The 12,816-nt window shown below is 38.2% G+C and overlaps 1 protein-coding gene across 12 annotated transcripts in view; it reads right to left on the reverse strand.

Annotated features, from left to right (window-relative positions):
• Positions 1-12,816, reverse strand: part of RTTN (rotatin) — a 163,723-nt gene that overhangs the window by 57,112 nt on the left and 93,795 nt on the right. For 11 of the 12 annotated variants that reach the window (XM_089895303.1, XM_089895309.1, XM_030762001.2 and 8 more), the window contains 4 exons: positions 8,517-8,709; positions 6,845-6,935; positions 3,521-3,674; positions 283-420 (listed from right to left, as the gene is read on the reverse strand). In XM_089895303.1, coding sequence (XP_089751429.1) covers positions 283-420; positions 3,521-3,674; positions 6,845-6,935; positions 8,517-8,709 — 576 coding nt within the window. The remainder of the gene's footprint in view (positions 1-282; positions 421-3,520; positions 3,675-6,844; positions 6,936-8,516; positions 8,710-12,816) is intronic. The other variant, XM_089895308.1, reaches the window with a different exon arrangement.

The raw sequence follows: 12,816 nt of genomic DNA on the forward strand, positions 1-12,816 counted from the left end.
TGTTTTATAATCACATCATACGTGTCTTCATAACGCCACAGGCTTTTCTTACTTGTTTTTATAGTATCTTGGCACGTTTCATTTTTTTTAAATGCATTTTTTGGGTTCCTAAAGAGCATTGCAAATTTCTCAAAGCAAGTACCTCGTTCCTCTTTCATATACCATGCCATAACTACATAATTTTAGAGAATACATATAAATTATATATAAAATCAGAAATAAGGGATTATCTTAATTTTTATTAGCAGAACAACCCCAAACCCAGCGAGACTATCTTCTTACCGACCATCGTCGCCCAGTACCTGGCCAGACCCATCGTAATAGGTGGGAAAGAGGCAGGGCCAGCTTTCCTCAGGAGTGTGGCCAGAAGGTTAAATAAATGTGTCCATGTCTGATAAAAAGCCGATATTAACTCTATATCTATAAAATTAATCAAAACATTTCAAGTTATTAACACAAAGAAGAAAAACCTCACCGACACTTCATTACACATAAAATAAGAGGTATGTATTCATCAAATGAAGACAAATGTAATTCAGCATGATCCAAAATTTATTTCAATTAATTTCTCCTTTTCATTGCTTCTTAAAGATCTCTCTTCCACCCACCCTCCTACAGATAAATGAATACACACTCACACATCCTCCTCTTATTAAAGCATATTCATCAATAAGCAGAAACTGGCAAATTGAATATTAAGCCATAGCCTCAGAACTACATATTGGGCACATCATAAAAACATGTCATTGCTTGTGCTACTTCTATAAAAGTGAAGTTTCTCCTGTTTTCTTTATCCCCTCTAGCAGCTTTGTGTAGGGGTGAAAGGGGAAAACATAATGGCCAAGGTCACAGCAGTAAAGAAAGGAAACTTCTTTGAAGAACAAAAAAGAGTATTTCCCCAAAAGGAAAACTGTGATACAAAAGAGGATTCTGCAGCTTTGCCTATGTATGGCTAAGGGTGCAGCAATTAACCTTCTAGAGGAAAAAACAGCTTTTCCCTTCTCTCTACTAGGCAAATGGGAGCTGGAGGGCAGTAGCTACCTTAGGACCAGTCATCTGTGGCCACACCACCAGCAGTTATCTGCCAACTGTGTCAAACTCATTACAAGGAACTGAAGGCTCCCCGCTCAGTGTTCTTCAGCACCCATGAGGCACTGGGAAAGAGCATCTTCCAAGGGAGTTTGGATTGTAGCAACCTTTGGTGTTTCTCAACCTTTTTGTCATTATCAGCTCTATAAATAGGAGTCTTTTTAATCATATGTCACCTTATCACAACCCCCATGAAATATTAACTTCACAGATACCATATATCTGTTTATGTAATATCTATATATTTGTACTTTACACATAAAAAGAGTAAATATAAAGCTTGCTAGCTTTATTTAATATAGGCTTAAGATGGTCAAATAAAATATTTAAGTTGAAAGTTAAATTAAAAACTAAAAAGCTATTCACATTTAACTTTATAACTGTGCTTGCTGAATAATTTTAATGTAATTTATTTATACATATAAATTAAGATATATAAAATTATATATGAAAATCATCAAATCATACAAATATACACCAGAAGTATAATCAATGTTTTATAAAATCATTCAAAACTGTTATTTTTCCAGAAAAAAAATTTAATTTCTTAAAAATTAATTATTTTAGTTAATGTTTAATGTTTGAAAGATATGAGAAAATAACTTTTAACTTAACAACCTGCTAAATATACATTCAGATATTACTGACATTTTTTCTTTTCAGCACTTGGCGTAATTAATTACGGGTTAAATAACTTTCATATACTTAGATATTAAAATATATACCATTTTTATTTCATTTTCAAAGCCCCAAATCAAAGCAAGGAAATCAATAAAACATCCACAAGGCAGCTGGTGGCAGCCAAAACATGCAGGCCACCTCTTGTCATGTGACTTTGGGATCAAGCGTTAGATCAAAAGCACTCCAGTCACAGCCATGCTCGCACCAGCTTTTCAGCACTGATCTTGCATATTTCTCATACATGTTCCATGAGCTCAAGGTCAAAGCTTCTCAACTGATACCTAACAAGAGAAACTAAATACTAAGGAATAAGATTTTATTGAGTAGAGTTGAGCTTTTGAGGGCCACAAACCACTCTAACAGCTAAGATTTTTCCCCCCATCCCTTTCCCTCAAGAATCACTTTTTGCTCCTTGTAGGGAGACATCACCCTTGTAGAGAACACATGGTGTAACCTAATTAGCTTGGTCAGGACATCACTGCCACTTGTAAAATTTCCACGTAAGTAATTACTGCTGCTCTAGCACTGGGATAACTTAGTACTGATGAGACACTGAGGACCAGCTTTGCTGGGCATCAAAAACCACTTCACTTACCAGACCTAAAGCCTGCAAATCCATAAATTCAAAGGACTAAATAAGAATGAACTGATGGGCAAAGAGAATTATCACATGATCTATTACTTCATTATAAACTATTTTAGAGAATTATCATATCTTAATTTTGACAACGAACCTTGTTGTTTTAATTTTCTCCGCTACTAAGCTCTATGTTCAACGTTTCATCAAAGTATGTTTTTTAAGAATTCCAGGACTTCCCTTGTGGTACAGTGGTTAAGAATCCACCTGCTAATGCAGGGGACACGGGTTCGAGCCCTGGTCCGGGAAGATCCCACATGCCGTGGAGCAACTAAGCCCGTGTGCCACTACTGAGCCTGTGCTCTAGAGCCCATGAGCCACAACTACCGAGCCCGTGTGCCACAACTACTAAAGCCCGTGCGCCCTAGGGCCCGCACGCCGCAACTACTGAGCCCACGCACCACAACTACTGAAGCCTGCATGCTCTAGGGCCCACGGGCTTCAGTAGTTGTGGCACACGGGCTCGGTAGTTGTGGCGTGCGCCCTAGAGCCCGCACGCCGCAACTACTGAGCCCACGCACCACAACTACTGAAGGCTGCATGCTCTAGGGCCCACGCACCACAACTACTGAGCCCGCATGCTGCAGCTACTGAAGCCCACAGGCCCAGAGCCCGTGCTCCGCAACAAGAGAAGCCACTGCGATGCGAAGCCCGCGCACCGCAACGCAGAGTAGCTCCCGCTCGCTGCAACTAGAGAAAGCCTGCGCACAGCAACAAAGGCCCAACACAGCCAAAAAATAAAAAAAAAATTCCAGACCTTAGGAAATTTCTGATACTGTATTCTAGACTTGCTTAAACTTGTTATTTAGCCATAGACTATAAGAATAATTACCATCTAATACTTAGTGCACTTTCTAACATTTCATAAAGAACTTTACCCTCATTTAAAATGACAGCACAGGGAATGGTCCTTTATTATACTACATAATTGCCTCAAATGGTCTCCTGGAACCACTTAAAATATCCAAACTATAAAACACATTATAAAAGGCTTCCAAAATACTGGCAAAGAACAACCCAAAATGTGACCTTGATCTGAATACCTGGTGCAAGGTAAGATATTCTTCCTCAGTATTATTTACTTTCATCCTAAACTAAAAAAATAAAGCTTACCTGATATATCTTTGGTGCATACGGTGAGAACTCTGATGATGTTTGTGATAAGAGGTTTCAGAAGCTCATCCTGAATCACAAGGTCAGGATCTACCAATAAACATGACTGAAGAAGCCTGGACAAAGAGGACAGGTATTCTAGGAGAAAGGATACCTATTCGAAAAAGGATATAAAGTAAGACAAAGCATGTCATATGAAAAGCCCATCTCAGTGATAAAGTATTTTAGTTCTCTATGCATTACAAGAAGTCACCTCTTTGTAAGATAAGTTAATAAAAAAGTAATAAAATATTCATCATAATTTTTAAAGACTAAAATGAATACACAGAAAGCATTATTTTTCTCATAAGCTTGTCATTAATGGCCACCTTAACACTGTCAATTATAATAATACCAAACAAAGCAATATTTCCAAAACCAAATTCTGAATTCTATTTAGAGAAAGAAAGTCTTCATATTTTTCAAGTAGCTAAATTGTAGAATCAATACTCTGGAAGAAGCAAAAATGGCAGTCCAAAATCATAAAATCTACAATTTTGTAAAGAAAGATTACAAAATACTCTTTAAAGTGTACAACTGAGGGGTGGGAAAAGCCAGCTTAATAGCCTAGTTATTGCTACAAATAAAATGCAAACATGTCCAATGTTTGGCCTCAACTATCCTTCAGCATAAAAATACTATTCTTAGTTACAAAAGAAAAATTAAATCTTCCCCCAAATTACCAATAAAAACATCTCTGGAATGTTGCTTGATACATACTAATACCATAAGAAGTATTAACTGGCAAAAGTACTTTAAAAAAATTCTCTGGATATGTAATAATTTAAGAATAAACTGCGAGGGCTCATTTGTCCACTATCCCCAGGCAATGAGACAGCCCATATAAATGAGCTTTACAGAGATATTCTGAAGCCTCTGTCTCGTTCTGTACACACGTGTGCGCACGCACACACACACACACATGCACACACACACACACACTCACAGTTTTTCCTCCCACCTTATTCGGCTGCTGTTGTGAGAGCAGGGACCATTGGGCGTTTGTGGAGGCATAGTGCCTCTATGGTAAATGGCCTCAGACTATTTCCAAATAGTTCTTCTGTCCTACTGCTCTTGATGAAACGTACTCCCTTTATCTAATCTGCAAATATATTTTACATAAAAGTATAGGTGGTGCTATGCTTTTCCTGTTGGGTAGAACGCAAGCAGTTTGTGAAATTTAATTTCCTTATTGCTGTGAAGTATTTTTTGATCCCTTCATAGACTACACTACTGAAGTTACAGCGAGTCTGCCCTCTCCAGGTATGGTGTAACCATAAATAGATAAACCATGGGAGGTGAGGAAGCATTAGAGAGAGAACAACTGAGCTGTCAAAGATCCTTCTGTAAATCACCATACTGAAGACGTAATCAGCCATTGATATGGTAGTTCACAAAGTAGCTCTTTTTTATGTTTGAAACTCCTTCTTCAAATAAATAGACCAACCAACCGACCCCATGCTTCAGAACCCTCGTACCTTGGCTGCCTGCAGGCTCGCCGTGCAGAGTCCTGCCCACACACTCTGCCCACAACCCACGGCCTGTTTCCTCACCTCCGAGGCATCTGCTCACATCTCACCTCCAGGAGGCCTTCTCTGACCACCACACAAGAAAAACATCAACCTGTCTCCCCTTTACCCATCCTCATTTATTTTTTCCACACCATCGTCACCATCCGATAAAACAGTTAAATTTTATTTACTGTTTACTGTCTGTCTCCTGTACCGAGGACACAGACTTCATGTGGGCAGGGGTATGTGTCTGCTTTGTTCACAGATGCGTCACTAGCGCCTACAACACAATGTGGCAAAGCATATGCTCCAAAATTTTTCTGGAATGAATGATCTTATATAAGGACAAAAAGGCAAGAACATTTAGTCTACATAAGGCCAGGTAGCGCAACAGTAAGAGCGTGGCTTCTAGAACCAGCCTGCGTGGGCTGGAATCTTGGCTCTGCCCCTTACTGTGTGAGTGACCCTGGGCAAGTTACTCATCTCTGGGCTCCAGTCACTTCCTTTATAAAACAGGGCCACTAACGGTACTTCATGTGATTGATGTGAGGATTACATAAATTCACACAAACAAGCACACATGAAGGTTTGTTACTGTTATTATTCATTCATTCCACAGGGACTGAATGAGCACCTGCCATGGGAAGGGCACTGTGCCCGACACTCAGGACACAATGGCATGAAACAGGAAGGCCCTGCCTTCATGGAGCCCTGAACCCTCTAGCCCCATCTCCGCCTCACAGATTCTGCTCTGGCCACTGCTTTCTGCTTCTTGAATAGGCCAGCTCTCAGGGGCCCTGCTATGTCCCATAGGACCAGCTTCCTCACTAAGTTCAGGCCACACGTCACAGTCTGAAAGCCCCTCCCTGACCACCCTATGCGGAAAAGCCCTGCCGCCCCCCACTCTGACCTCACTTCCTGTCCCTGCTTTAGTTTTTCTTCTTCAACACCTAAGACATCATCAGGCACATATGTAGTTGCTCACTATCTACTCTCCCAACTTGACGGAAAGGGTCTTTGCTTTATTCATTTAGGGAAGATCCTGGTGCACACTAGGCCCTTAATAAAGATTTGCTGGATGGACAGACAGAAAAATGGAGGCGATGGCCATTATGCAAATAAGCACACTCACAAATGAAAACACTGCAATGGGACAGTGTTTGCAAGATGAGGCACAGTGTTACCCAACCTTGTCCTGGGGGTCCGCCTTATTCAGAAAGCTCAAAGGAGACAGCACGCAGCAACAGAGACTGCTAGTCCACCTGTAATTACCTCTCACCCCAAATAAATCGTGTAGCCCTTCTTACAAAATCTGATTTTACGGTAACGTTTCTATTAGCAGCAGCTACACTAAATATGTGTGAAGGAACAAACATAAATCTATTCTTATTAGACTGAGTTTTGAATATACACAGAATTTAGTCACTAAGTATTTCACAACTTCAATTTAGGTGGATGACAGAGACAGCCTAAAATCACAGAAGGGGACGGTGGGCTACACAACATCCACTTTTTCTAATACAGTGCTCAAAGAAACCCGGATCCTTGATTAAACATTTCCAGCTGGTTAATGATGGAACCAGGAATACAATCTAGGTCTTCAAATCCCACTGCTCTTTTCTACCATCTATTAAGTAACCTGTTTCAAATAACCTCGTCATACCACGTATATCCTGAGAGATTTTCAACCTTCTCCTGTGGTTAGTATATCAGCAGAATTTACGTTTCTGGCATTTAAGGGTAAACGAACGCACATGCAGACGCAGGCGCTTACCTGAGCCTGAGTGTGTTCAACAGGAGGTGACGCAGGCAGCAGGGCCTGGAGCTCCTGGACACTTGTCTCTATGAGGGTGGCATCTGCGATGCTGTGAAGGACAGAGAAGGAACACCCTTCAGATGATCAGTATGCTTATTCCTGAAGACTAATTCGTGAGAATTTAAAGTTCGGATATAACCATGAACAGAATTCAAGAAAAAGGATTTTTATAAAATAACAGAAATAATTGTTTATAAAAAGTTACCCTACAATATTTCAGAACACAGGAAAAGATCTCATCAGATAAATGTGGGAAACAAGGAATTCTAAGAAAAATATCTAATGAAACCTATTAAAAGCAGAATAAAATATCATAAAGCCCTTTCAGAAGGAAAAGAAACAAGAGCAAGACCTTGGTGGTTACGTCCCTATTTAAAACAGGAAAAACATTTGCCAGGAAATAAGTTCTGATTTAGAAAGTAAAAAATAAAATAATGAAAAACAAACAGGAAAAAAAAATTAAATCAGAAATGAAGAAGAGGGATGGAAATATAAGCCTTTGCCAAGAAAGAGTCTTTAATACCTCTGTGCCCTCAATGTCACAACAGACTCTTAACTGACTCTGGAGAAGCAAGAATATTCCTAAAGCCCCACTCTGACCCTTTTTGAGGCAGGAAACATTCAAGAAGGAAAGACAACTAGCAGTTTCCTTTTTTCAACTCTAGTAGGCATCAAAGTAGAAAAGATGACAAATGAATGTAAACAGAACAAACTCACACCCTGCTGCTTATTATAAGGGCAGAGTAAAGGAGTAATCACAACTGAGTGAAGGGAAGCAAGGCAGACTTCTTTCTTTTTAGACTGTTCTTATCCCAGAAAGAAAGCGAAAGCATTGTGATTTGGCAAAGAGGAGGAAGACATTTCAGGCAGTGAATGTTCAAAGGGCAGAGACAGAGAAATGCAAATGAATATGTGGTGAACAGGAGGTAGGTACACTTGGCTAGAATAAACATATGTGAGGAGAAAAGGAACACTTAAGATAAGAGAGTATCCTAGACAACATCACTTTTAATCCTAACAGTAACCCCATTAACTAGGTGTTTATTAATGACACTTCAGAGATTAAAGTTACTTTCCCAAGGCTGCAACACGAGTGAGAGAATGAACTCTAATTAGGACTTAAGTCAGACTGAATTCAATATCCTTGGCCTTTTTAACTATACCATATAGCCAATCAGAAAATCAGAAAAAGTTATGTCAGACACTGATTAATATTAGGTAAATGAAAGAACCAAATCATGATTTCCCTAAATTTTATCAGACTACTTTCTGATAAAACTCTCAGGCTCCCATAACTAAGTAACTCCAAATGAACTTTAAAAATGACTTTTCAAACCAAGGACATTATTCTGATATGACTGCTAGGGAGATGAACCCCAAAACTCCTTCTTGCATTCTGAATGACCAAGGAGACTTGCATCATGTTCCCTGAATGTGGCAGAGGACAAATAAGGTTTCAGAACTTCGGAGTTTAAAAAAAATCAGGACGGGGAGCTGGGGAAGCTTAATAGTCAACATAACAAACCCATCCAAGTGCTTTAACATATCTAAAATAAAAACTGTCGAGACAGTTCTGGCAAAAGCAAAAACCTGCAGTCTACACGCCTCTCTGGGAGTATTTATCTCTTACCTACAAAGAAGCTCTATGAGACGAGCTTGTCGAAAAGCATTTGCAGTGTCGCCTGGAGTCGTTGCCAAGAGGCTGTCTAGGAGGCTGCACATCGCGGAAAGAAGAGGTGGAGTGACAAAAACACACTGTCTGGGCAGAGGAGCAGAAAGGGATGAATCATGAGGAAGCCGTGGAGATGCAGTTTCATGCTGACCTATTATTGAAATAAGTGTGAAAATTATCACCATTTTGTTTACCTTGTGGTTATGTACAATATTCACAAGTTTTGATAATCAGAGGAAGTTCCTAAAATTGCCAAAGAGAGATGGCTGGGAAATTCCCTTAACTGTTCAACACACCTCAACCCCGAGGCCAGGGAGTCAGACGTCCAGCTCCTCCAGAGTGTGAGTGTGTGTGTGTGTGTGTGTGTGTGTGTGTGTGTGTGTGTGTGTGTGTACATGCATGTACACAAGGGTGTGTGTGTGTACCTTGGGTGACAGTGTACTAGCCAAGACAAGAAGGGCAGGGCGTGGTTTTGTGTCCCAAGCATTCAGACACTGAGGAACAAACAGATGCTCCACAATCCTTTTTTTTGAAACTCTGGGGGTCAGAAGTGTTTCAGAATTCAAAATATTTTTAGATTTTAGAAAAGTAATAAGGTATGTGTACCATATATTAATTAACACTTCCAATGGAATCTTGGGCATCAGCCCATAAGGATAGAAATGTTTCTGCAATGTAGCAGACACATAATCACAGCAAGCAGGATGAATACATAAGCAAATACAACCTCAAACTAGAATTGGTCAGATTTTGCAGCCAACTATATGCAGGTAAGGGCAAGTTTTACTGCCACCTGTGTTCTGAGAAAACTTTCCATTTTCAGAGATTCTGGATTTTAGAATTGAAGATATGAAGGAACTTTCCTAGAAGACTCAGCAGGGTACTGCTAACAAGAAAGCTTAACCTGCCTCAAGATTCCCTCATGACCTTCGTTTCTTATTTCTTTTTAAAAGAAACATTATATTTTGAATAAATCAAACTTACGGAAAAGTACAAGAGTACAAAAATTCCCAATATACCTTCACCCAGATCTCTAAATATTAGTATTTTACCACATTTTATCTACCTACCTACCTACCTTCTTATGAACTGTGAGCTGTACACAAATGCCCCTTTAATCCTAAGTTAACTTCCTAAAAACAGGACTTTGTCTTTTATAACCACAGTACAATTATCAAAACCAGGAAATTAACATTGATGCAGTGGTACTATCTAATCATAGACCTTTTCCAAATTTTGCACTGTCCCACCAACATCCTTTACAGCAAAAGGAAAAAGTTCTTTTTCTTGTTTGGATCCAATTTGAGATCTGCTTTTCCTTTAGTTCTCATGTCTCTGGGTTTTGAACTGGAAGGGTTCCTCAGTCTTGCTTTGTTTTTCAGGACCCAGACATTTTGTGAAGAACACAAGCTAGTTCCCTTGTAGAGTGTCTGATGTTTGATGTTCCCTCATAATTAGATCTTCAGGACATTATATATTCAGGACATTATATCAGGAGAAACATGATTCCTATTAGGCCCATTATGGGTGGTGTTAACTTTGGCCATTTGATGGATTAAGGTGGTGTCTACTAGGTTTCTCCATTATAAAGTTATAATATTTTCCTTTGTAATTAACTAATTCCTTGGAGGAGGCACTTTGGAACTATTTACTGTCAAGACAGATTTGATATTTTAAACTAAATTGGGAAAATTAAATTTAGGGAATTCCACAGAAATAGTTCAACTGCTTTTAAGGGAAAATTTTATATATTCACAGAAGATGTACTACATGTCTTCAGGACTTCTAGGGCAGCATACAGAAGAAAAGAATACCAATAAAATAGGAGGGGCTTAACATTTAAGAAATTCAAAATCATTCAATATATTTTAAAAAATTTAGTATTTTATCTGGAGAGAACTATCTCAGTTATTTATATTTGTAATACTCAAATATACTAACATTTTTATTTTGTAATGATTCTTTTCAACTTTGTAGATCAAATGTACGCTTATAGATCATGAGACTCTGTTAAAGCCTTTCTTAAAAGATAAAAGGATTTTTCTTTTACAAAAGTTAGAAACTAAACTTAGGAATGAGAAGTTGGACATCTAAAGTGGCCCTAATGTACATGATAGGGAAAGTTCTTGTCATCCTGCTCTAAACCACTTTGGGGCACAGTAATTCCCTGGTTAATCAAGAATTAACAGAACAAGAAATAAAAGGACTAACCAGCTTCATGGAGAAATCCTTCACTGAGAATTCCAGCTGAGGGAACTATAATCTCATTATCACTAAAAAAATTTTATCTTAACACTAACTATTTTAAAGAGACGGAATTTAGAAAGATATGTAACAACAAAATTGCTTTAGTCTTAAGGCTCAGTGACAAAAGATATTTAATGCTTTCCAGTACTATTCAAAGATTCATTGGCAGATTCAACAAAAAGGAGTAAAATACTGTTTTGTCAAATACATACACTGAAGTAATTGGCAAACAGTAAAACTGTGCATGGGGGGCTTCCCTGGTGGCACAGTGGTTGAGAGTCCACCTGCCGATGCAGGGGACACGGGTTCATGCCCCGGTCCAAGAAGATCCCACATGCTGCGGAACGGCTGGACCCGTGAGCCATGGCCGCTGAGCCTGTGCGTCCGGAGCCTGTGCTCCGCAACGGGAGAGGCCACAACAGTGAGAGGGCAACGTACCGAAAGAAAAAAAAAAACTGTGCATGTATATTCTAAGCACAATCCTTGAAAATAAATCCAAGTCAAGAATAATGAAATCAAAAAACAAACAAAAACCGCACAGCTGTATGGTCACAGAAAAACCTGTATGACTGTTTGCAGCATTATTATTCATAAAAGCCAAAAAGTGGAAAAAATCCAAATGTCCTTCAACTGATGAATGCGTAAATGAAATGCAGTATATCCATATATATCCATATAGTATATCCACATAGTGGAATATCATTCAGTAATAAAAAATGAATCACTGATACAGACTACGACACGGATGAATCTTAAAAATATTATGCTGAGTGAAAGAAGCCAGACACAAAAGAACACATATCGTATGATTCCATTTTTATGAAATTCCAAAACAGGCAAATCTATAAAGAGGGAAAGTAGATTAGTGATTGCCTCAGGCTGGGGAGAATGGGGGAGATCAGGAGTGATTGCTCATGGGAACAAGGTTTCTTTTTGGGGTGATGAAAATGTTCTAAAACTGACTGTGGTAATGATTGCACAACTCTGTGAATATATTAAAAAACCATGAATTGTACACTTAAAATGGGTGAACCGTATGAATGTGAATTATATCTCAATAAAGCTGTTTTAAAAATAGTAACGTAACACACTCTTAGAAATAAATATTCATGAAATTCATTATCAAATTTCATTTCATGCTCTGTGTCCTTAGCCACTTAAAACAACCTGAGTTTGCTCCTTTTGTTCTTAAGAGGATGAAATGAGTACTTTCTATAATTAAACTCTTTTGTATATTGTTAACATAAATTACTAAAAACCAAAACGAGACATTGTTTAGGAAGTTATGGAACAAACACTGTAATGAAAATTCAGAGTAAAGTCTTCCTTAAGCAAGTATCTCTAAAGTTTTAGAAAGCATTTTCTCTGCACATGCTTATATTTCAGTGTTTAAAATTACCTTTTTTTTAGGTAGTATATTCCATATAGGTTAGGAATTTAATGCTACTGAATAAAAGGTCTATCTACCGTCTTAGAAGAAACAAAAGTTAGGTTGTAATCTATATAAATATATAAAGCGTAAAGCATAATAGAGTTGGAGGCAGTGCCTAACACAAAGAGTAAAATCGATATATTGTCATTAATAAAAATAAATCCTAGGCTACTCATCACACATTTCTAACAAAATAAAGACTCAAAACACTTTGTGTGCTTTCAAATGAAAGCATAGGCTTTGCAAAATACTTATGACCCCATTCTCATCACTTTCAAGTGGATTACTGTGGTAAATTGAGGTGTTTTCCCAAAAGGGGAAAAAAATGAAGCTAATTAATATTCATTAGTTCCTCGATTCAAACACCAAATATCTATTCTTACCTAATAGGAAACGATATGACAATCAGACTGTTTATTTGATGGCCAAATTCCCACTTATTAGTTAAGAGTATTTGTTTTGTTAATTTCTGATATATTTATTCTATCATGTTCTGTGATATTTCGTTTTGTTCTTATCTAGACAGTTTGTTCTGTGACTTATTTAATTTGGTTCTTATCTAAACATTTACTTTCAACA

The sequence above is a fragment of the Delphinapterus leucas genome, chromosome 14 (assembly GCF_059928025.1).
Source record: "Delphinapterus leucas isolate spDelLeu-1000000601 "Yukka" chromosome 14, BTC_Dleu_Yukka2, whole genome shotgun sequence".
NCBI classification, from domain to species: domain Eukaryota; kingdom Metazoa; phylum Chordata; class Mammalia; order Artiodactyla; family Monodontidae; genus Delphinapterus; species Delphinapterus leucas.